Source organism: Nomascus leucogenys, chromosome 22a (assembly GCF_006542625.1).
Source record: "Nomascus leucogenys isolate Asia chromosome 22a, Asia_NLE_v1, whole genome shotgun sequence".
Classification (NCBI taxonomy): Eukaryota; Metazoa; Chordata; class Mammalia; order Primates; family Hylobatidae; genus Nomascus; species Nomascus leucogenys.
In genome coordinates this window covers 139,552,332-139,577,467 of record NC_044402.1, presented here as the reverse complement: position 1 = coordinate 139,577,467, position 25,136 = coordinate 139,552,332, and the positions used below count along the sequence as shown (strand labels likewise).

The 25,136-nt window shown below is 49.2% G+C and overlaps 1 protein-coding gene across 4 annotated transcripts in view; it reads left to right on the top strand.

Annotated features, from left to right (window-relative positions):
- Window positions 1-25,136, top strand: part of HDAC4 (histone deacetylase 4) — a 354,090-nt gene that overhangs the window by 218,646 nt on the left and 110,308 nt on the right. For all 4 annotated transcript variants that reach the window (XM_030804317.1, XM_030804318.1, XM_030804316.1 and 1 more), the window contains 3 exons: window positions 1,041-1,191; window positions 13,946-14,066; window positions 21,460-21,581. In XM_030804317.1, coding sequence (XP_030660177.1) covers window positions 1,041-1,191; window positions 13,946-14,066; window positions 21,460-21,581 — 394 coding nt within the window. The remainder of the gene's footprint in view (window positions 1-1,040; window positions 1,192-13,945; window positions 14,067-21,459; window positions 21,582-25,136) is intronic.

The window sequence follows — 25,136 nt, the reverse complement described above, 5'->3', positions numbered from 1 at the left end:
TCTCAGTAGAATGCCAGCCCTTAAGGGTGCTGTTGGGTGGCTGTGCCCTCCCCTTAGACACTCCACAGGTGGGACACTCCATCCCCTGGGGCGTTTCCTCCGGCCTCAGCACCCCCAACCTTACCTCACCCCCGCAGAGGCAGCCTTCTTCTGATTTTCATCCTTGTGTGTTAGTTTTTTCTGTTTTAGAACTTCATGTGAATATAGTCAGCCCTCCATATTTTTGGGTTTCCCCTCCACTGATGGAGCCAGTGGAGGATCAGAGCCTGGAGACACTGAGGGCCAACCACCCGTATTTCCATGCCAGGCGTGGTGGAATGTGCGGATCTGGAGCTGCAAGTGCAGAGGCTCAGCGGAGGGTCTTTCTGTCTTGCCTCTTCTCTCTGCTCTTTCACCCTCCGCCAACACCTGCTGTTTAGCAGTTCACCTGTGTTTTCCTGTGTACACGTAGGTTGTTCTTTTTTATGGTTAGGTGGTGTTCTCTTTGATGAACACACATCATTTGTCTAAGTGTCCACCTTCGAGGGAACGTGTGGGTTGTGTCAAGGCTGGTCTGTGACCAGAGCTCCCGTGCACATTCTTGTGCAGGCTTTCTGTGGGTGTGCTTCCGTGTTTCGGTTAAATAGCTAGGAATGGGATTGCTGGGTCTCAGGGCAGATGTGTGTTTAACTTTATAGGAAAGTGCCCAGCAGTTTTCTGAAGTGGTTGTACCATTTCACGCTCTCTTCACTGTCTTTATTTTGTTCTCAAAATAGCAGTTCCAACTTGCAAGATAACATAACTCTTCTTGTGTATTTTCCTCTAGCAAGCCAATGGCTTTTGTTTTTGAAGTTTTCCACTTAAAATGTAAGACAATGCCCAGAGCCTGGAATGGCCCTGACTTCTTTTTTTGGACGAAATAGCAGCAGTGCAGGGCAGGGCAGTGCCCAGGGCCACACCAGGGCAGACATGTGGGGCCTGGGCTGATTTCTTGGGTCTTTGTTGGGTCTCTGTGTGTGGAGTCTGGGCTCTGACCGTCTGTCTCCTCCTTCCGCTTGCAGCAACAGCAGGAGATGCTGGCCATGAAGCACCAGCAGGAGCTGCTGGAACACCAGCGGAAGCTGGAGAGGCACCGCCAAGAGCAGGAGCTGGAGAAGCAGCACCGGGAGCAGAAGCTGCAGCAGCTCAAGAACAAGGAGAAGGGCAAAGAGAGTGAGTGCGGGCAAGGAAGACCAGGCGGAGGGAGGGGTGGGGGCGTGGAAGGCCCGGCAGAGGGAGGGGTGGGGGCGTGGAAGGCTGGGCAGAGGGAGGGGAGTGGGCGTGGAAGGCTGGGCAAAGAGAGTGAGTGTGGGCAAGGAAGGCCGGGCAGAGGGAGGGGAGTGGGCGTGGAAGGCCGGGCAGAGGAAGGGGTGTGGGCGTGGAAGGCCAGGCAGAGGGAGGGGTGGGGGCGTGGAAGGCTGGGCAGAGAGAGGGAGTGCGGGCAGAGGGAGGGAGTGGGGGCGTGGACTCCGGAAGGTGGGGAGCAGAGGGAGTGAGTGCAGGAGGGCACTGGGGCAGCACATGGAGAGTAGGGAAAGATCTAGGGGCAGCCGAGCCTCACTGTGGTGACTCTTGCCACTTCGCCTGTGCTGGGTTTCTAAGAAGCAGGCCAGGAATGGGACCCCCACCCCCTGACAGGGACAGTGAGTGTGACAGTGTGTCAGCCCACCCATGGTTAGCTCCCCCAGTGAACCAGAGTCCATGGATTTATCTTCATCCAGGGCTGCAGGATTCAATATTAACATCAAAGCAAGGGGCATTCAGCCCAACTTTTGGTTTGATTTAAACATTTTAAAGACTATTTGGCAGGATTCCTAATAGACTTAAAAATATTAAAAGCCATAAAGCATGCCAGATGCACAGTGAATTTCATCTGTGAGTTCTGCCCTGCATTTTTCAAAGTACTTTTCTTTCGGGAGCATTTTACAAGTGCCCTGAAAGCAGGTGTGAGGTTGTAGAGCGACCCACGGCCCAGTGAGGGCCAGCAGCGTGCTTTTCCTATCTGCTCCTTCCACTCTGAATTTTGCCTTCTGTGGGGGCTGTGTTTGTACATCTGGAGACCAGCATGGTCTGTTTTCTTCTAAGGAGAGCCCACACTTGATACCATCCAGGAGAACATTATATTTGCTGTTTCCCCCTTTGGAAAGTAGAGGGGCACATCTACTGAGGAAAAGGTCACAGTGTCGCCCCTGCTGACTGCAGGCTGCTGGGACGATGACCCGTGGGCTCCTCTGCACGAGGACAGTGCCCAGCGTCGCCAGTGTGTCTGAGCCCTGGCGTGTCCCCGGGGTGCAGGGTCCACTGTGGGGCTGAGTCTGCTCTGAGCATCCTCTCAGATCTTCACTTAAAAGAGCCCTTTGCGCACTGTGTGTTTGTATCCTTTCCATGGACAACCTGTTGTTTTAAGTGACACAGACAGTCAGGATCTAATCACCAGTGAAGGGACTTTCATAGACACTCCAAGTTTCTGCCTGGGACTTCCATGCTCAGTTAAAGTTGTCTGTTCCCTGGTAATACTGAAAGTGAGCTGAGGTGTACATTTTCCTCAGGTAACAGGATTCCAGGTAAGGAGAGTAGGGCGATTTACTTTTTTTTTTTTTTTTTTCTGAGACAGAGTCTCGCTCTGTGGCCCAGGCTGGAGCGCAGTGGCACGATCTCGGCTCACTGCAAGCTCTGCCTCCCAGGTTCACGCCATTCTGCTGCCTCAGCCTCCCGAGTAGCTGGGACTACAGGCACCTGCCACCACGCCCAGCTAATTTTTTGTGTTTTTAGTAGAGACAGGGTTTCACCGTGTTAGCCAGGATGGTCTCGATCTCCTGACCATGTGATCCGCCCACCTTGGCCTCCCAAAGTGCTGGGATTACGGGCATGAGCCACCGCGCCTGGCCCACAATTTACTCTTGTAGGGCTGGCCCATGAGTAAGAAGAGAAGTCTTTATGCACTTCCCCCTTCCCCAAAGACAAATCCTCTCCTGATGTTTAACATGGAAGATTAATTTTGCCAGCTTTTGAAATGTATGTAAATGGAACCCTTAATATGTAGGATTTTTGTGTTTTGCTTCTTTCTGTGGACATTATGCTTGTGAAATTCATCCCCATTTTGCGTTTAGCAAGAGGTCGTTCATTATCTATTATGTATTGCTGCGTGGTGTCCCATTTATAAATGCACCAATGTAGTAATTTCTTCTAAAGTTGTTAGGTATTTGGCTTGTTTCGTAACCAGAGCTATTAAAAGCAATGCTGCTGTGTGCATTCTTGTACATGTTTCTCGGTACATGTGGGCAAATGTGAAGTGGAGTTGTTGAACTTTGGGGCATGCATGTTGTCAGTGTTCATACGTGATGCCCAAAAGTTTTCAAAGTAGTGTACAGTTTACACTCCTAGCAGCCACGTACGGGGGTTCCTGTGGCTCCATGTCCTTGTCAACACTTGCTGCCGTCAGTCACTTTAATTTCCTCATGCCCTCAGCTGCATTTCTTTGATTACCAATAAGATAGTTTATTTTCATAAGTTTTTTTTGCCAAATGAATATTCCCCTTTTTGTGAAGTGCTTGTTCAAGTCTCTTGCCCATTTTTCTGATGAGGGGTCTCCCTTTTTCTTGATTTGGAGTTGTTCTTTTTATATTATGGAATTAAGCCCTTGGCCAGTTGTACATGCCGTAAATCTCTTCTTCCACTCTGTGCTTTGCCTGTCACTCTCTTAATGTTATCTTTCAGGCACAGAAATTCTCCCTTCTAATACAGTTTCAGTCTTTTCCTTTAGATGTTTTTGTGCCTTAAGAAATCTTTCCTTTCTTTAAAATCTTGGGTACATCCTCTTTAATTATCTCCTAGGAGCTGATTCTACCTGGAATTGATACTAGTGGGGTTTTGTTTGTGATTGCATTGACTCTGTGGTTCAAATTAGGAAGACTTGATATTTTTACAACATTGATTATTTACCTTCTTTAATTTTTCTTAATAATTTCTTAATAGTTTTATGTTTAGGAGGCTTGCATATATTTGATTAAATATATTTCAAGCCATTTGATGGCTTTGGTTGCTATTGTGAATGGCTTGGTTTTTATGATTTTGAAAAGCAGTCAATTTTTGACTGTTGACTTTGTGTCCGGCAGCCCTGTTAAACTCAGATATCCTAAATTGTTTTGAATTTTCAGCATTTAGAATCCTGTCATCTATAAATAATGACAAGATTGCCTCTTTTCTGATTGGAATACCTTTTATGTCTTTTACTTGCTTATTATATAGAATGGGCTGAGATTGCCAATATAGTATCGAATTGTGGTCATGATGGCAGGAACATTTGTCTGGTTCCCAGTTTCCTGTTAAGTGCCATGTTTTGTGTAGGGGCTTTGTTTGTATTTTTTACTCATTTGTCTACCTGTTTTTGACAGGTGCTATTTATCAGATTATGGAAGTGTCCCTTCTGTTCCTTTTTTGCTCAGGGTTTCAATATGAATGGATATTGATTTTTGTCAGGTGCTGTTTCAGCATCTTTTGAGATGACTGTATCATTTTTTTGCTTTATTTGGTTAACGAAGTAAAGCATATGGATTTATTTGAATATAAATTCTAACTGGCATTTTTAAAATAACCCCAGTCAACTTGATTGTAATACATCATCTTTTATGTAGTGAAAACTTGGATTTGCTAGTATTTTATTTTGTATGATTGCAACTGTGTTCATGAGGGAGATTGCCAAACAGTTTCCTTTCTCAAATATTGTCATCAAGTTTTGGTGTCATGACTATGCTGGCCTCAGAATGAGTTAAGCATCATTCCTCTCTCCTTTTGTATTCTCTGGCAAAGTTTATTAAACATGGATATTATTTTTTCCTTAAATATCTTGTGAAACTTACTGTTAAAGCCATCTAACCCTAAGGTTTTCTTTGTGCAAAGATTTTCGATTACTTATTCAATTTTTAAAATAGTTCATGGGACATTTTCCCCCCCCGGATCACTTTAGCTGAGTTGTATTTTTTTTTTAAAGAAATACATGCCTTTGTTATACATTTTTGTATTTTTGGCTTAGTGGTTTTTGGTGTCGTATCCTTTTCTGGTGTTTTTGATGTCTGTCAGACCTTTAGTGATGTCCTCTTTTACACTCCAGATATTGGTTGTTTGTGCTTTTTCTCTTTATTGCTGCTGTTTTGTTTTGCTTTTGTTTTTCTTGGTCACTCTCTCCAGAGGTTTATCAGTTATTCTTTTCAAAGCCTAGCTTTTGACTTTATGGATGTTGTTTGTTGAATATTGATTTCATTAATTTCTAGTATTTTTATTTTTCTATGTTCCATTTTCTTAGGGCATATTGTGGTTTTTGTAGCTTTTTGATATAGATACATAGAGCATTGATTTCAGCTCTCTCTTCTAACATATGCTTATATAGCTATACATTTTCCTCTAAATGCAACTTTATCTACATCCCACAAGTTTTGATACATAGTTTGACAGTCTTTGTCTTTCAATTAGTTTGGCCCATTTACATTTAATATAATTTTTGATATATTTATGCTTAAATCTATCATTGTACAATATGAATTACAATTATCTGAACTATTTTAATGCACTTGTCTCACTTTTAATGTATGTTTTTAGTGATATATATATATATATATATATTTTTTTTTTCACCAGCTTGGTAATCACTATTTTGCTGTTTCTTTACTGATTATCAGTAGGATTTCAACAACTGTCTTTAATCTTTCACAGCCTTATCTAAATTAATACTTCCGCTAATTCTGGTAAAGTAAGGGTCTGGGATACTTTAACTCTTAACTTATGTACTATTTTGACCTGTATTTAACTCTAAACTTATCCTTAACATCACAAGACATTGTTGTTATTATTTTATACAGTCAAGATTTACTCATAAATTTATCCTTTCCACTTTTATTAATTTCTGCATGTTTGAACTTTCATCTGTGATGTTCTTTATTTACCTTAATATGGGTCTAATGGCGATGAATTTTCTTTCTGTTCAAAATGTGATTTCAGGTTAATCTTTGAAGGTTATTTTTGCTGAGTATAGAATTCTAGGTTTGTATTTATTTTCTTTCAGCACTTTGAGAATGCTATTCCATTCTCTTCTGGCTTCCATTGTTAATCTCCAGAAATTAGCTATCCATCCTATTGTTCCTTCTTTGGAAATAATCTTTTTTCCCTGGCTGTTTTTAAGATTTTGTCTTTGGTTTTTTGAACTTCTTTAATGTGTTTAACTGTAGTTTCTTTCATTTTAATTTCTTCTATTTGGGATTCGTAGTTCCTAAATCTGTTGTTTTATACTGTTATGAATTCTTAGACCTGATTAGTCTCAAACTTCACCTCAACAAATATTGACTTCGCCCCAGTCTCTCCATTTAATCTATTTGGGATTTAGTTATACACCTGTGTTGAATTAGCTTTCAGTATCCTCTAAGTTTCTTAAGTTGTTTTTGTGTCTTTGTTTCCCTTTTCTTTGCCTCAGTGTGGGTATTTTCTTCCAATTTATCATCCAGTTCCCTAATTTGTGCTTCACCTGCACAATAATCTGCTGTTAAACTCATCCATTGGATTTTACATTTATTTGGTTTTCAGTTCTAGGATTTTCATTTGGCCCTTTTTCATAGTTTTCCATAGACTTTCTTGATCTTATTTTTTTCTGCACATAGTGCAGTTATTCTGGAGTCTGACTGGTAACACTCTGGCCCTGTGGCAAGGCTTTCCTGCCTGTTGTTTCTCTCAATTTTTTTTTTTTTTTTTTTTTGGTCAGATTGTGTTTATTTCTACGCTTGGATATTTTAGGTTGCGTGTCTGACTTTGCACTGTTGTGATGACGGGGGACCTAGGATGGTGACACATTCTTTTCGAGTGGACTTTGTTTTCCTTCTTGTAGTTGACCAGAAGTGGCCAAGCTTCTTAAGCATCTGAATGCAGTCAGGTCTGGAGCCGATTCTGAGCTGGGTTTCAGGCCTTCGAAGGGCTGGTGGATTTCTGGCCATCGTTACTCGTAAGGCATATCCCTTCGAGGTCCTACCCACAAGCTTGTGAGGTTTATTGGGGTCCTTTCATTTTCCTCAGTTTTTGTGGCCCTATCAAGGACCTCTTCCGAAACCCACTGTTGACTCTAGAGAACAGGCTACTCGAGGGTGGGGTCCTGCTCCCCGCGGTCCCTGTCTCTGACCTCGGCCCTGGTGTTCCACGCTGCCCTAGTTGCTCTCTGTGCCTTCACACAGAAGGCTAGGGTGCTTTGTCCAGATCTTCTGACCATTTCCAGTAGGTTTAATTGAATTACCTGAATAAAAATTCTTGAAGTTACATTATTGAAAACAGTGTGCTTGGAGTACAACAGGTTTCCTAACCTGTTCTTTATACTGTTTATATTCTTCATTTTGTCTGGAGTGAAAGGATATGTTAATAATTGGTTTGTTTGGTGATTCGCCTTCATATAATTTTTAGATTGTGAAATTGGCATTTTGCTTTTAATTAATCTGCACTAGATTTGAAGTTTTTCCAAGTAGGACATTTTTGTTCATTTGTTTGTATTTGAAATCCTTGTGTTTTAAAAAGAATTAAATAACTATTAAGTAAATTCAGTTTGTAAGTTTATTTTTAATGTAATGAATGTTATAACTAATGCTAAATTAGAATTGGGATATAATCTAAACTGTATTATTATGCCTATATTATTTTGTACATTTTTATAAATATTTGCTATTTCAAACTAGATATATTTTTCCTAAGAGTACATAACTAATGCACACTCTGAGTTTTTAGTTTATTACTCTATTTAGCTATTTCCAATTCTTAGTAATTGTTTTTGTCCATAAAACTAACACTTTCATCAATTATCACAGCATTTTACTCTTGAAATAATAAATGCACTTTAAATGTTTTTTCACTGTAACTGGTAGAATTTCAATGTAGAAGGCCTCTGAGGAGGGTTTATATTCCATTTTAGGTCTAATTTTTGCATCAGGATTTGAAAGTGAGTACTAAGTCTGCATGATGGCCCTGGCTCCTGTCACACTGATTAGATAAGATGGTGACTTAATCCCCAGGGATTGCCCACAGGGGAGAGCTTCCAGACGTGGCTGCAGAGGCCTTGAGGAGAGAAGGACCCTGCAGACAGGGCTGTACGCACGCTTGGTCTTTGTGTGCAGATCCGGGCCCTCTCGGTAGTGGACGGCTGTGCTGTGGGTCTCTGTTCGCTCCAGGGGGTTCTGCCGAACTGATCCCGAGTGGAACCCGGCTGGCAGTGTTCTCGCTTCTGAAACTGCCCTAGTGTGTTGCCTGGGTTGAGGACCAGGAGTGCAGCTGAATCCTCTGGCTTCACGTGTGAGGAATCCGAGTATCTTACAGGCTCCATGGCCTGCCAGGCGGGGCCCACCCTGTGGGGTTGCTTTCCACTTTAGAAAGCCGCCTTCCACGGACAACAGCACATGGTCCCCGTGGGAGCCCTTTGCACGGGGCTTTGACGTGTCTGGCCTGTGCTGGTGACGCCGCAGTGCAGAAGGCATGCGTTGGACCCACATCGCAGCGGTGTGCGCCACAGCCGGAAGCACTGAGGCCTCTGCCTGGGGTCCGGCCTCTTCTCCACGCTTCTGTGGTTCGCCGGTAGCCCAGTGTGTATCCTACGTATTTTTCGTTGGAGTAGGGAAAATAGTTGCTTATCACAGAATTGAAGTTTAAAATTTAAATATCAGCTGGGTGATTTGTGCCACAACTAACCAACAAATAAGAATTTTTCAGATTGCTAAAAAGCAGCTTGGTCTAAATTACTTCCTCAGAGTTTACCCGACTCTTCCAATAAAAATACCATCTTGAGGCTCACAGAATATGAAAAGACTTCACTTCAGAAAACATTTTGGATCCGTTTACCAGCCCAAAACAATCCCTGCACTGCATCCGAAGCACCGTCCACCCTTAACTGGAGCTCTGGAATGTCCCTGCTCCCCTCTAGCCCCTTCACAGGCGGCAGTCCCGGTGGTTTTCACTGTGGATTTGGGTGGTCAGGTTTTATTATTAATAATAAACTGTGTACAGTAGGGTACTTGGCAAGCTTGTGTCAGCTCTGCAGCCCTCAGAGTGTGGTCTTGTGGTGAGGACGCAGGGCCGCAGGCCCCTGTGGTGGACGCCACTTGGGGGCTCTTATGTAAGCGGGGCCCAGGGGCCGGCGTCTTCCCCCATGAAGGAGGTTCTTGTTTGTGCAAGCTGGAGGGGCAGTGGCGGGCCGGCACAGAGGACACGAAGCATCTCCAGCGTCTAAGCGTTTGAAAACACGGTGCACAGCATCTGTTTATTCTCTTGGGTTTTTTTTTTTTTTTTTTAAGTGAATTTCTTATTGAGTATCTAATAAATATCATTACACTTATAAACATTTACATTACTTTTAATTTTAAATAATTCTGCACTTTTATTTATTGATACCAAGTAATGCAATTCATTTGACAGAACGGTGGCAGTTTTCATCATGTTTAGTAAGAATACACTGTCTTTAACCAGCTAGGTTTTGATTTAGATTAACGGCACTTGGGAATCTGAGACACACACCTCTTCACATAGACTCGGGGAAGGAGCAGGAGCAGGCTGGACTCGGCCCGAGCAGTGTGGAGCGAATACAGCCACGCTTTCTCTCACTGCGGTTCACGCGCAGCCCCGCAGGGAATGGAGGGAGGTCACTGAGCAAGTCCTTTGCTTTGTGTAAACATGATGTGAAAGGCTGATCCTGAAAGTCATTAGGTGTCCCTTCTGTGAAGTTGTGCCTTCCTCAGAGGCAAGGGGGTGGGGAGAAAAAGGAGCACTTTTAGGCAGAAGCCAAGCAGAACCTGCCACAGCTCCGTCGTCTGGACTCGCCAGGTCCGGGCCACCGCCCTCCAGGAACACAGCCGTCCCTCCCTGAACACAGCCGTCCCTCCCCACCTGCCCCGCCCCACCCAGAGCTGCTGTCCTCCTCTCTCTGCCCCACTCAGCTGTTATTCGCTCGCTCATTCCTTAGGTCTCGGACGCACTCTCTGCGCCCTGGTATGGGAAGAACTTGGCATCTTTTATCCACCGCTTCATCTCTGCTGGCCAGAACGGGCTGGCATCTCATAGAGCCTCTATAGAAACCTCCATCCAGGGGATGAGTGATACTCAATGTGAATTAAGAAAAAAAGAAAAAGTAAAAGTAAAAATTAGGGAGATCTGCTATCCATTTATTGAATGGGTTTTTTCATTCTAGAACTTTAAGTGAGAAACCTGTTGACAGATGAGCGTATGTATAACCAGAACTGCAGAAACAGGGTGGGGGTCAGAATCAGCCCCTCATTTTGAATACTCTCCTAGTAAAGTCTGAAAGATCAAAAGAAGATTCCTTGGTGGTTAGAAAGGTCACGAATCGATGACTTACGTTCCTCGTGTTTCCTGCTGGCCAGGCCTATGCTGGGCGTGGGTGGGGTGTGAACCCCAGTCATGCCTGCCCCCCACTGCATGGGGCATGAACCCCAGTCATGCCCAGCACCCAGCCCTGCATCGAGGGAGCCAGGCAGGACCCAGGCTTGTGGGCAAGTCACGCTTTGCCACCAAATGGTATTTGCAGAAGCAGGGAGAGGGCGTGGGTCATAAAGTGGGTCCTGTTCCTGGAGTGCGCACCCTCCCCCGTGGAGGGCCAGTGGAGCCACAGTAGCAGCTGTCCCTGGGAACTGGTGTTTTGAGGAGGTGAGGCTGACTGCGCTGAGTTTGGGTCTGCGAGAAAGTGCTGAGGGTGTCCTCATCCCACACACCAACAACCTGCTTCTTGTCTTGCTCTGCTGCCTCCACTCGAGGACGGCCGTGTAGGGGGACCTGTAGGGCCGTGCCCTCCAACAACTGGCCATCTGGTTCCTCATCGTCACTGTCGCTGTCACCAGCATCATTGTACGGTTTGACTACTTCCCTGCACTGTCAGCAGCATGGGTAGTACCCCAAAAAATGTTATCCGTGTCAAGGCAAAAAATTGAAGTTACCCATTTCACTTCTTGTTTCTTTTATCGGTAAAGTTAAGCTGATTTAACATGCTCATTGGCAAATTTGCCTTCTCCTTTTGAAATTCGCCTTCTGTGTTCTCTGCTCACTTATCTTCCCCACCACCCGGCCTTTCCTTTTATTCCTAGTTGTGGAGGCAGTTTGTATATTTACGAGGTTAACTCTCTGGTTTACGACTGGGTCTGTTTTTCCAAAGTTAGCAGCCTGTTGCTGATAATCTCTTAGGAATGCCAGTGATCACATGCCTGGGAATGGTAGAAGTGAATGGTTTCCATAAGTGTGTGATCTTCTGACCAGTCCCCTTACAGACAGAAAGACAATTCGGCTAAAAGTGCTTGTAAGTGATGTTCAAGTCTAACGCTGGGTGTCCTGAAGAAGCATCCCTCCTGTCCCCCCCTACCCCCACCCTACCTGGGGCAGCGCTCACCACAGTCACAACTTAGGTGATGAGACCATCTTCAGCAGCACAAGCTGGGGGACGTCACAGGCGCAGCTTGACTCGGGCAGTGACATTATTTTCTCAGACCGTCAGAGAGCCCAAGCCTGAAGCCTCATGCATCACGGTGGGCCTTCCCGGACTCATGCTGGTGGTCGTGTAGTTAATGTCTTTGTGTTTCGCTGGCTGGGCTAGTGCAGGCCCCACCACAGCCTGGGTAGACCCTGTTTCCAAGGGTCTCATTGCTGGCTGACCCTTGACCAGACATTGAAGTTCCAGCTTGATGTAATGGGAGTGGGGTTCTGCCATAGGGAACACAGAATGAGCCTAACTAACAAAAACTCCATTTGTGAGCGGCAGCAAAGACATTTGGTATGTGACGAAGGTGGCAAGGAAAAGACATCTTTCTAATGATATTAATAATTTATTAGGAGTTGGTCAGAATATCCATAGAGCCTTATATGCCAAAATCCATTTCTGAGCCATCAGAGTGAGTCATGAAAAAATTTAGCAAATAACCAAATGAATGAAAACCCAACACCAGAACCAAGGATAAAATTAAAATGATTGCTTATTAAACCATTGAAGAACAATGGCAGAGTTTTAAGGAAAGGGAAAACTCACAAAGGAAAAACTAAAATAGACTTTATAAAAGCAAGCATTTGAACATTTTACCCAAATCGTAAAAGGAAACAAGAGGCAGGGTAAATGTTTGCACACACACACGGAGCAGCCGAGAGCCACGAACCAGGGTGTCCGTGAGACTTGGGAACCGAGCCGACCTCACCTGAGGCGCACCTGGCCGCCTTGGTGTTCTCCATCCACAGTTGGGGGATGAGAATACCTATTTATAGCTCTCATGCGAGGCTGAACCAGGCCAGGGCTGGCATATACTAGGCTCTCAATGCAGCCATTGTCGTAAGAAACCCACGCAACTCCAGTAGGTGCAAGTGTGAAACACACACACACACAGACCCACAACACCACCGTGCACATCACAGGAAGATTCCTCAGCCAAGGACATGAATTATCTCCCAAGAGAGGAAATCGGCGCATGTCCAGCGGTGCTCAGGGATGCCTCACAGTGATGCCTGCTGGCTTTTGGGTTTGGGCAAGTGGTCATCTGAGGACCAGCAGGAGGAGCAGCTGCCCCTGCTGCAGGTGGATAGATGATTCAGGGGTCAGTGTGTAGAGATGTTTCATTTTTTTTTTTTTCTTTTGAGACAGGGTCTAAACTCGCATTGTGCAGGGTGGAGTGCAGTGGCAATCTTGGCACACTGTAGCCTGGACTTCCTGGGCTCAGGTGATTCGCTCACATCAGCCTCCCAAGTAGCTGGAACTACAGGCACATGCTACCACACTCGGCTAATTTTCGTATTTTTAGAGACAGGGTGTCGCCATGTTGTCCAGGCTGGTCTCGAACCCCTGGGGTCAAGCAGTCTGCCCTCCTCAGCCTCCCAAAGTACTGGGATTCCAGGTGTGAGCCTTCGGGCCTGGGCTATGTGTAGGGATATTTTGGACAGCAATTTAGCAAGATGTGCCGAGGATTAGAATAGTAAGTTTATTAGATGTAGTCACTTTGCCAATCTGTCCTAAGCAAGTAATTCTAAAGGTGGTCAGTGTTACCCACTCATAAATGTTCACTGCAGCGTGGTTTCTAACAACCAAAACTGCCTCCCAGTCGGGAAGTGGTTTTGTAAACATGCTTCACTCACCTCAGGGTGTATTTTTGACCATGACAAACGCTGTCTGAATATTACGCAACACTAGCAAGATACTTAAGGTGCTGTAAGGAGGACAGAAGTACTGTGCGCTTAGATCGGAGATCCGAGGAGAGCAGTCTCCGTGCTAACAGGCCTTGTGTTCAGGCGGTGAGACTGGCCTTTTTTGCTAGTTCCCTTTAATGAGGCTTTGAAAAAGAATCACCGCCACAGAAGAAAACCACAGTTTCGACTTCAGTCCCACTTGGTGCAGTCACTCTGCCTGAGTCTGAGCTGCCAGGCTGAGGAGGACAGGCGCTGCCCTTTGATGCTGCTGGAAGCAGAGCCGACCGTCATGTCGGCACAGGTGTCGAAGCACGCCTGCCTGTGAGACTGGCTTTGTCCCTGCATGATGCTTCCATTTGCACAAAGCCTTCTCTCTCAGATTCTGCTTTGCGGTAGCAAGAATGCAACCACCACGCTGCCGCTGCCTAATTCAGAGTGTTCTTTTATGTAAGAATATTAAAACTTCCTTCAGAAGTGGGTTTTGTGTTAGCTAACAATAAGTCTTTCAGATGATTAAATCTGCATTTTAAATAGAATGCAATTACGTACAATCTTGATGGGAAGAAGACCTCTCATTAAAACTCCTCCTGGCCGTGGTTCTTTGAGGAAGCACTCAGGAGGCCACAGCGTCCTGAAGGTGCATAGCCATCCCCAGCCCTTCCTCCCTCTGCGGCCCCGCTGCCCTGCATTGCTGCTGTAGGGCAGAGCTACACTTCACCCCCTGCTGTGCTTTCTCCCACGCCAGGTGCCGTGGCCAGCACAGAAGTGAAGATGAAGTTACAAGAATTTGTCCTCAATAAAAAGAAGGCGCTGGCCCACCGGAATCTGAACCACTGCATTTCCAGCGACCCTCGCTACTGGTACGGGTAAGTGTGGGTGTGGGGAGCACCCCGGCCTCCTCTCTGGGGGCCCAGAGGACCATCTGATCATTGGTAGATTTGCATGGACCCAGCTGCTCACCTGAGGCACGGAAGGAGGGTAAGGAATTGAAACCCCAAGCACCGTGGTGCTCGGATGTGGGTGACGTGATCTGGGGGTACACTCATGCGGCAGCCGTCCTCACGGGGGGGGCCCACCTCCAGAGTGACGTGGTCTGGGGGTACACTCACGGCGGCTGCCCTCACGGGGGGTCCCACCTCCAGAGTGACGTGATCTAGGGGTACACTCGCACGGCGGCCGTCCTCACAGGGGTGGGCCCACCTCCAGAGTGACATGGTCTAGGGGTACACCCACACAGCGGCCGTTGTCATGGGGGTGGGCCCCCCTCCAGAGTGACGTGGTCTGGGGGTACACTCACACAGCGGCCGTCCTCACAGGGGTGGGCCCCCCTCCACAGTGACGTGGTCTGGGGGTACACTCATACAGCGGCCGTCCTCACAGGGGTGGGCCCACCTCCAGAGTGACATGGTCTAGGGGTACACCCACACAGCGGCCGTTGTCATGGGGGTGGGCCCCCCTCCAGAGTGACGTGGTCTGGGGGTACACTCACACAGCGGCCGTCCTCACAGGGGTGGGCCCCCCTCCAGAGTGACGTGGTCTGGGGGTACACTCACACGGTGGCCGTCGTCATGGGGGTGGGCCCCCCTACAGAGGGACGGAGCAGTGCTCCGGAGGCTGGCGCCTGTCGTTACTCTTGGTAATGTTGTGCCATTTTCCAGCCACAGTAAGAGCCACTTAAACTGGACTCTTGTCTGAATCCTCTGTGCTCCGACAGCACTCCCACCTGACGCTTCAATGATTCTTAGGCTAGTCAGGAAGCCCCTGTGGTACTTCCATTATTTTATACTAAAACCCTGCCAGAGCCCACGCAATTGACAGAGACCACAAAAGACTTGTTCGTCTGAGGACTGAAGAGAGCCGACGTGCCATGCAAAAGAAGGCCTTCGGAGGAGAGTTCACAGAGCACAGTGCGAGCGAGTGGCGAGGTGATGCGGCTTTAAACAGTGAGCAAGGGCAACAGAAGATCGCTTTGAAATGTAGTTTTCTGCTGCTCTCAAGGTTCATTTCATTTCTAGAAAAAATCTCATAAGGGAGTTTTTGTAAATCGAAATGTCAGTAATTTCATTGGAAAAAAATAGCTATTCTCAAGCCTCAAAATGGACAGCTATGTGTAGTGAGACCCCCCACAGCCCAGATGCGATCCCCCTTGTTTCCATGGAGGCCGCCCGCTACCCCGACACATTCCAAAAGGTGTTTCCAGCACAGGTGGCCCACGCCCTCTGCTCCGGCAGCCGCTGTGCTTGCCAGTGGCACATAAGCTGCACTCAACGGCAGACACACCGCCTGGATTTGGGTAACTCAACCAGGGACACACAAACTCGCAGGGAGGTGTGAGACCGGTGTCCATGGGAGGCAGCACGTGACAGCAGTGAGCCACTGGGACCTGAGAGAGGAGGTGGCTTCCTGAGAATCGCTGGCGACCAGCACCTGGGAGGCCGCTTTGAGGGGGACCCCAATCTGCGCCCCCAGAGCCAGTCCACTGCCTGGACTGGTTGTGGAGAAACTCCATTGTCCCACTGGCTGGGGCAGGGTGTGGGGTTGCAGGGCAGAAGGAGCAAGGGACAGGAGTGTGGATCACAGTTCAGATGGTGCCCCTGGAGCCCAAGCTGGAAAGGGCAGGATGAGGAGCCAGGGGCAGGGTGGGCCTGGAGCCTGGCGGAGGATGGAGAGCTGGAGTGCAGAGCCTGCTGGGCCAGGGCAGGGCCGCCTTGGGTCCCCCTGTGAGGCAGCCGAGCAAGGGAGCTTTGAGAAGACAGTGATGGGAGTGGGGCAAGCACAGGCAGCCCTTTCTGAAGAGGAGCACAGAGTCTGGGAGGCTGCAGTGGGAAGACGCAGGACCAGAGCAGTGGGGCTGCTGGGAAGCAGGGGTCACGGTGAGCACAGAGCAGCCCCCAGAGGGTGGCCATGGCAGCATGGAAGAAGGTGGGGAGCCGGCGCCCCCTCACCCAGGAGTCAGTGGGGAGCGGACGGCAGGGGCGAGGCTGGCAGGAATAGAAGCCTGGCAGTGGCTTGGACCTGAGGGGAGGACGGAACAGCAGGTCCAGGGAAAGGCTGCACCTTGCAGTCAAGGAGGCCACGGGAGAAGAGGTGGCCTGGGGAGGTGGCCTGGGGCAGCCTTAGGGTGCTGAGGGACGTGCTGAGAGACGGGAGATGGGGGGCTTCCAGGGAGGAGGGGTGACAAACAGAGTGGCTGGGGCTGGGAGGACTCACTTTTCCTGGAATTCCCTGGGTGAGCCGGGTGCTCAAGGTGGGTTTCTTGGCCTGGACAAGGCCGGCATGCCCTGGCTTTAATGGCAAGGGGTGGGGGTACCTCTTCTCAGAGGGCTCTGGGGACATTCAGGCTGGAGGGGGAAGGACTTGATCTCAAGTCAGCCAGAGGACAGGTTTGTTTCCCTGGAGTCTGGTGGTTTCTTGTTTTGCCATATTTGAACCCTGAACTTAAACATCATGGAGTGGTGGCAGAAACTTTGTCAGAAAACTGGCTCTTCATGGGGAAGGAACTGAAGCCCTGACCCCAGCTTCACCTCACGCATGATTAGTTCAGACGTCATAGACCTGAGCCTAGACGCAAAACTGATCAAATTTCCGGAAGGAGACCTAGTAGAAACTTTCCCAACCTTGATGGGGAGGGGGAGGCAAGATTTCTTAGGTTGCCAAAATCATCGACTAGATACCAAAAACCCAAAACATGGTATTTCCACAAACTGAAACACTTCTGCTCTTTGAAAGGCACCATTAAGAAAATTGAAAAGCAAGCTACAGAATGGAAGGAAATATTCACAATGCGTATATCTGGCAAACCGCTTGTATCCAAAATGTAGAGCTCGCTCATATAACTCAGTAGTAAAAAGACAAGCCGCTCACTTAAACATATGGGCAAACGGTTTGAACAGGTACCTCACAGGATGGCCAGTAAGTGTGGAAAAGATGCTCAACATCGCTGGTCATCAGGTAAATGCAAATCAAAACCGCACAAGCAGCCCCTTCACACCTGTGGGGATGGCCGGAGTGAAACAGGCCGGGTGCTGGAGCTGATGCAGTGTCCCTGGACCTCTGCGTGCTGCCTGTTGGAATCCGAATCACACCTGGGGAAACAGGCAGGCAGTTTCCTACAAAGACAAATACCCGCCAACCCTGTGACCCAGCAGTGCTCCTTCTCCATATTTGCCCAAGACATATGAAAGCAAGCAACACGATGAGTCGTCTTCTTACGGTCACGGTCACCAAAGAACCAAGCTCCCATCAACAGGGGAACGGCCGCGCAAACTGGGGCCCCTGCACACATGGGAATGCTACTCCGCAGTGACAAGGAACGGACCGCTGGTGCCTGCAACAGCTTGGGGGAGCCGCAGAGGCGCGGTGCCTAGACAAAGAGGCCACCCCCATGACTCCACTGATGGGAAATTCAGTCAGCAAAGCGAATCGACTGAGAGAAAGCAGAGCAGGGCTGGGAGGCTGCAGAGATGGATGGTGCTGTGGCTTCATCAGGGCGCGGACTCTGTGGGTGTTTACGTGAGTCGGCGCTTCCAGCTTTAAGACTGTTGTGATGAGATGGCACCTTCCAGTGTGGCTGCCACAAGCCACACATGGCTCCCGAGTGCTTGAAACGTGGCTGGGTCTGACCAGGACATGCCGTAGGTGCAGAGCGCGGGATTTCAGACGCTTGGTCTGAAGAAAGGACCTACGGTGTCTTATTAATATGTTTATATTGATTCTAAGTTGAAAGGATGGTTTTTATAATGGTTTAATCGAATACTAAAATTAATTCCACTCATTTATTTTTATCCATGTTAATGTGGCTACTAGGAAATTGTAAATGTCACATGTGGCTCCCATCATGTTACATTTCTGCTGGAGTATCCTGGCGTGTGTGGTTCATCGTTGTATTTCTTGGAAATCACTGGTGCGAATCTGATGAAAGGGCAGTGGTTCGGAATTGAAATGGTTGAGTTTGTATGAAGCTTTATTCTACAGTTAAGCCAGTGTTTAGAAGAAAACAGTATTTGCTTTTCCATCTTCCTCCGGAAGACAAGGATTGCCTTTAGGTGCGGCATCCGGGTTGGCCCCAGGGCCCCATGGGGGCTGCACCTCAGCTCCTGGCCCAGCATCTGTGTCCCATCCCCAGGCTGCAAGAAATGAAAGGTTGAAAAACCGGAAGATAATTTCTGGTCAGGTGAGGTGGAGGGAGCAGCTCTGCAGGTTCTACCTTCAGGGCTCTATGGGGTGGCCAGTGTGAGTGTGTGTGAGTGTGGAGTGGGCCGGCGCGAGTGTGAGTGTGAGTGGGTGTGAGATTCCGGTGAGCTTAGTGTAAGGTGTGAATGTGGGATGTGGGTTATGGAGTGGGTTAGGTGAGTGTGGGGTATGAGTGTGAGGTGTGGGAGAGGTGAAAGGTGTGAGTGTGAGTTGCGGGTGTGTGGGAGGTGGGCGTGAGATGTGGGTGGGTGAGGCATGAAGTGTGTGGGTGTGTGGGGTGTGGGTGGGCTGTGTGTGAGGTAGATGTGGGGTGTGAGTTGGGTGTGAATGTGGGGTATAGGCATGAGTTTGTGTAAGGTGAGGGGGCGTAGGTGGGTATAGGTTGTGAGGGGTGTGGGAGTGAGCTGGGTGTGGGGTGTGGAATGTGGGTGTGACTAGTGTGTAGTGCAGGTGTGAGTGTAGTTGGGTGTGAGTAGTGTAGGTGTGTCAGGTGTGAAAAGTGAGATGCAGGTGTGAGTGGGTGTGAGTAGTGTGAGGTGTGAGTGTCAGGTGTGAAAAGTGAGATGCGGGTGTGAGGGGTGTGAATAGTGTGAAGTGTGGGGGCGAGTAGTAGTGAGGTGCAGTTGTGAGTAGTTGCGTGAGCTGCGGTTGTGAACTGGGTGTATTGTGAAGTGTGGGTATGAGTGTGTGTGTGTGAGGTGTGGAGGTGAGTAGTGTGAGATGCAGATATGGGTATGGGTGAGGTGTGTGTGGGTGTGAATAGTGTGAAGTGCAGGTATGGGTGGGTGTGAGTAGTTGTGTGATGTGCAGATGTGTTACTAGTTGTGTGATGTGCAGATGTGAGAGTAATTGTGTGCGGTGCAGGTGTGATTGCAGCAGGGATAGAGCTTCACTTATGCTCGTCCCTGCTGGATGCTTCTTCACGGAGGGCACGAGTGTGCGGTCTGGCCTGGGACCATGTGACCAGGGCTGGGCAGGTGTGACCGGCCCTTACGGTGAGGGCTGCCCTCTCCTGGTGTCTGGAGGGCGGGTGCGCGGTGGGGTGGGCCCTGCATGGTATGCTCCTGGCGGTGAGCTGGGCTGTGCAGGAGATGAGGTCGCTCCTGTGAGGTCTCTGGATCCATCGAGGTGGTCCAGCAGGGTGGCGCTGGCAGTTGGAGGGCAGGGCCCAGCCCCTCCTGCACCTGCTGCTCTGCTCGTTTTAAGGTTTGACAGGAAAGTGGGGGTTTTAACACTGAAGGCACCTCAAGAGATCAGAACAGTAAGAGAAGGTCTGTTAGATCTTAAACCAGTGTAACTTTTGCAACTCCTGCTTTACTGTAAGCAAATCCTACCGTTCAAATATAATAATTTTTATTCCATTTACTTACATGATTTATTATGTAAATACTGATCTTTTAACTCGTGGGATGCATGTACAAGTCACTCCGTGTTTCCTATGAAGGAAAAAGTGAATACAGAAATGGTCCCAGACTGTCACCTGGTGTCAAAGAAGTTTGGAATCAGCCAAGATCACATTCCCCATAGGATACAATCTGAAAATACTATTTGGTAGAGAAAGAGTGTTGCCCCCAGACCTTTTCATGAGATTGTGAGAGGATGGGCAGAACAACAGGGAAGAGAAGGGAGGCTTGCACAAGGACGCGGTCCCACTTGGAGGCCACAGCCCCTGCACAGGTGCAGACAGGCGTGTCCCAGCCCTGCAGTCCCAGCCTGACTGCGTGGTGGAATTCCCCGGGGAAACAGCGAAAAGCTGCTTGGGGTTGGAGGTGCGCCCTGAGCAGTGGGCGGGGGTGGGGCGTGGCCTGAAGCCGCGCAGTTTTCCGGAGCTCCCTGAGCTCCTCCCGTGATGCACAGCCCAGCACCCCACGGCCCAGCACCCCACGGCCTAGCACCCCACGGCCTAGCACCCCACGGCCTAGCACCCCACGGCCCAGGTGCCCGGGCTTGGCGCCTCAATTTTGTCTGTGAGTTCTCTTCAGCACATTCTTTGCACTGGTGTGCTTTCAAATATTTAAATATACACCTGTACCCATTTACAAGCTCCCACTCTTAATTCAAATAACTCCAGGTGCATTGGTGTGGCATACTATGTATTCAAATAGTCTAACCAATTCCAAATAAGTAAGTTGGCAAATTTGTTTCTAGTCATTAAGCAGATTACACAGTTTAAAGACTCAGAATTTATTCCACTCAGCACAGTGTTTTAAGCAAGACTGAGCTGTCAGTGCCCTCAGAAAAGGCCTTGTTGATGGTCATCTGGATGGCAGCCCACATCCCCCTCCCGGCCCAGGGCCCACCTCCTCCCCATGTCCCTCCTCCGGCCATCCTCCTAGCAGACCATTCCTGTCTTGCTGCCTGGAGGGTGTGGAGTTGTACCCAGCTGTTCATACGGGAAGTCCCTTTCGTAGGTCAGCTCCCTGGGCACAGGGTATCAGTAGCTGCCACCCTGTTCCTCCCCCAGAGAGGGAGGTGACCAGGGTCAGTTTTGCTCTGGTGAAGGCACGGATGACGATGGGTGCCTTCTGCTGAGAGACAGCACCATGGGCTCCTTCTCTCCAGGTGGCAGAGAGAGTCCCAGACATCACAGCATTTGTTCTTAGACTGTTTTTTGCCCCGTCTCGGCTGCCTATGACGGCTGCCTATGAACTCACCTTTGATTCCTTATGCAGCAGCCTACTGTCTTCCTCTGCGTCTCCACACCGGGGACAGGCTCTCTGAGTGGCCGGTGGTGGCCCTGGTAGAGAACCGACCAGGCTGGAGCCATCTGAGAGGACAGGGCCAGGTGGAGAACAGCCACCAGGAAAGCAGCCAGAGGTGCTGCCCATCCCAGCCCCAAGCACTGCCGGCCCCGCAGAGGAGGATGTGGGCATCGGATGTTTGCTTGCTTGTTTAGCATCCTGTTTGTTTCCATTCAATTTCAGCTTGAGCCTAGGGAAGAGGCACGTCTTTTGAGGTGGGGCTGAGGTTTCAAGGGAAAGATCATCGTGTGTGGCTTCTCAGCTGCAGCGTGTCTGGGGCAGTGCCCTGGGCAAACTAAACCATCTGTCTTTGCCTTCTCTCCAGGAAAACGCAGCACAGTTCCCTTGACCAGAGTTCTCCACCACAGAGCGGAGTGTCGACCTCCTATAACCACCCTGTCCTGGGAATGTACGACGCCAAAGATGACTTCCCTCTTAGGAAAACAGGTCAGTAGCCCCAGGCATGCTGTGGGCCGGGAGGTCTCCTGCACAGGCACCTTCCATGCCACAAGCCACGCAGGGTCCACCGCTGTCTTCCACTTAGAGAAGGAATCACCTGCAGATTCTTAAATATTTGCTCCTTTCATTAGAGCGTCATTTTTAAAAGATATCCCTAAGCATTTCCTTATTATTTATTCCAAAAGAAATGAACCTCACGCATGTACACTACTGTTGTACACTCAAACTCACTTGGAAAGCACACTCAATTTAGTTTTCTTTCGGTGGTGTGTTAGATTTTGCCACACTGAGGGGCATCCCCGCAGTGGTCACGGGGTGAAGCAGTTCCTGCTGGTGGGCCATGTGCCGTCTGAAAGCAGGTGAGCCTGTGGCCTTCAGGGATGGCTCTGGGCAGTGCCAGCAGCATGGGCTTCCAGGTCCCCAGAGTGGGAGGGAAATCTTTATGAGAAAGAAATTCGCTATATCCTGCAGGGATATCCCAGCTGGGCTCAGAGTTACGTGCCACAGTTCTGTCCTAAGCCAAGGGAGAAGGGCATTTAGGCACAAGCAGGTGCCTGGACCATCTTAAAAGCAGGGAGAGGCGGCTGCAGCAGTGTCTGACAAGTCAGGACGGACCCTCTGGGACTTTCTCAGGGGCCACGGCAGTGGTTTTAGATAATGATTAGGGTGGCTGTGGGCAGTGCGCTGGGGTAGCAAGAAGGGCAGGGGCCAGGGAGTGCCTTCCAGAGGCTCTGCCCAGAGAAGTGGCCAGGGGAGCTGGAGCAGGTGCTGAGGGCGGGCAGTGCCTCATCCCAGATGTGGCCAGTGGATCCCACATACTGTGGGAAATCCCAAGGCATCCTCCCTGGGGGTGGCTCTTGGAGACGAGAGCCTAGGGGCACCGCTTCTTCTTGCTAAACAAATTCTCTGTTATCCAAAGGTTTTGGCCAGTTCTGGGCGGAAACAATTAACGTACTCAGTCACACAAGGGCTTCCTCACTGGAGCAGTGAGGCTTTGTGAGGGGCTGCTGGGAGCCGTGTCAGGCCAGCCACGTCCCTGGAGCAGTGGGTCATATCAGGCCAGCTGTGACCCTAGAGGAGTAGGCCATATCGGCCAGCCATGTCCCTGGAGTGGTGGGCTGTATTGGTCCAGCTGTGACCCTAGAGGAGTGAGCTGTATCAGGTCGGCCGTGTCCCAGGTGGAGTGGACCATGTCAGGCCAGCCATGTTCCTAATGGAGTGGGCTCTGTTAGGGTGTGTTGAGACGGTGGTGTCCCTGGAGCAGTGAGCCGTATCGGGTCAGCCATGTCCCAGGTGGGGTGGGTCATATCAGGCTGGCCATGTCCCAGGTGGACTGGGTCATATCAGGCTGGCCATGTCCCAGGTGGAGTGGGTCATGTCAGGCTGGCCATGTCCCAGGTGGACTGGGTCGTATTGGGCCGGCCAGGTCCCTGGAGGAGTGGGTCATAACAGGCCGGCCATGACCTCAGAGGAGTGGGCTGTATCGGGATGGTGGAGACCCTGCTGGAGTGGGCCATATCAGGATGGCCGTGTCCTCTCCAAGTCAGAGGCACAAGAACCCCGCAAACATGGGTGCATTTCCATTTGGGCCATAAACCTTTATTGGGAAAAGTGAACCTAGAGCTTCTGCTGCTTTGAGTTTCATGGGTGTGAGCCTGTGGTTCTTACTGATGCTTCTACTGAGAATGGTCCTGGATTTCACCTGGAGAGCGCCCTAAAGCTCCACAGAAAGAACCGATTTAGAGATCAGTATTTTTTCCAGAAAGGTGTGCCCAGTAATATCAGGAGAGAATCTGTGGGCCGATTCTTAAAAATTGCCCTCCAGGTTCCCTTTCTAGGGACTGATGCTATTATTAATCAAATTCCATCAACAGAACCAAGGTTCACGGTGAGTGGTGGGCCCTATGCTGGGAGAGAGACCCGGGGAATGGGGAGGCGAAGAACGTGCCTACCCGGAAGAACCCTGCCCCAGAAACTGGAGCGATGCTGAGGGCGGAGGGTGGGATCCCAGAGGTGTTGTCGTCAAGCGCTGTGGGTTGGATCTGTGCTCACTCATGCAATAGCTCTGTGTGCCCTGAAACAAATGCCTTCCGTTCCCCTGGCCTCCATTTCCTCATCAGCACAGTGGGTCTGCCCACACCCACATCCTCACGGCTGTGGCATGCACCCAGCCCCAGAGTCTCCTCTTGTCCTGGGAGCGATGGCTGTGGCACTCAGACTCCACAGCCATGGACCCAGGAGGGAGCATCCGGCAAGAGCACCAAGCCCAGCAAGTCGGCCCCATGTGGGGACGTGCCTTCCCAGAAACACCCCATTTGGTGCCTTTCCACCAAGGGCCCCAGGAAAGGACAGCACACACCACCCATCCCATGAGGCCCCAGAGCAGTTCCTCAGCAGCTCCACACCCCAACTCGCAACAGAAAGCAGGGATGGGGGAGCCCTAGGAGCTGTTTGCGCTGGCTCCTCCCCCATCCCAAACATCAGCACTACCTGGAGATCAGCCTCCTGTTCTAGGAAACAGAACCCGGCGTGAGTACTTCATAGCAAGGAAGGCTATCAGCATGGGAGACGGCACACTGTCACGGCCCTTCCCTGCTGTTCACCATCAGAGGCCTTTCTCCCATAGGCAGGGCCCGCACCATCTCTTGTAGTTTCCGTGGCCGTTGGCTTCCCGTGCTGCCTTGTGTTTCTCTGGGGATGATTGGAAGCAAAGTCTCCAACACCTTCTACTGTGCTTCTAACCTTGTGATGGCACCACCCTCCAACTCCCAGCTTCCTTGAAAACGGAAGAGAGAATTCTCTTTTCACACTCCAGGAAATGTTATTTGGAAGACCTAGTGCTCCAGAAGAACTTCATTAAGATTTGATTGCATTATCCGTTTTTAAAAAGACATCACTACCACATTAATAATATTAATAACATAAAGATTTCGAGAAAATGTTTAAACCACTTAAGAGAATAGTGTGTAGTTACACACCCTGTATCACCCTTGACATATCTGTCTACTTTCAAACACGTGACATCGCTCATTCTAAGTAATTTACATCTGTGCGTTTCTGCAATAATTGGTAATATGAAACACGTCATTAAATTTTAGTTATGAAATTCCTTGAATGAACTGAAATAGTCTTTAATAATTGTGATGTAGACTTAAATAATTATATGATTTTGACTTTACATTAACTTATCCTGACCTGGCACACAGTTTGCCCATTTCTCCATCTCTAAAGGGCGATTGTATGACCTGTGAACATGTGAAAAGCTTTGCCACTGTCTTGTGAATTTCATCATCACCCCATGCATTTTTTGCATGTCCTTTGCTGGCTCTGCTGACGGGTCACACCTGTACCAGCTCAAATGTCTAACCTCCCTGGTGAAAGCAATGCAGTGACTCCTATTCTGAGCTTGGGCATATTCTGAGCATTCACGTCGCCTGTGCCTGTGGGCAGGCCCAGGTGCCTGAGTTTCTGCCCAGCTCCTTCACCCACCACCTTGGGACCTGGGGGAGCTCTTGAACCTCTCTGTGCCTCCGTTTTGTCATC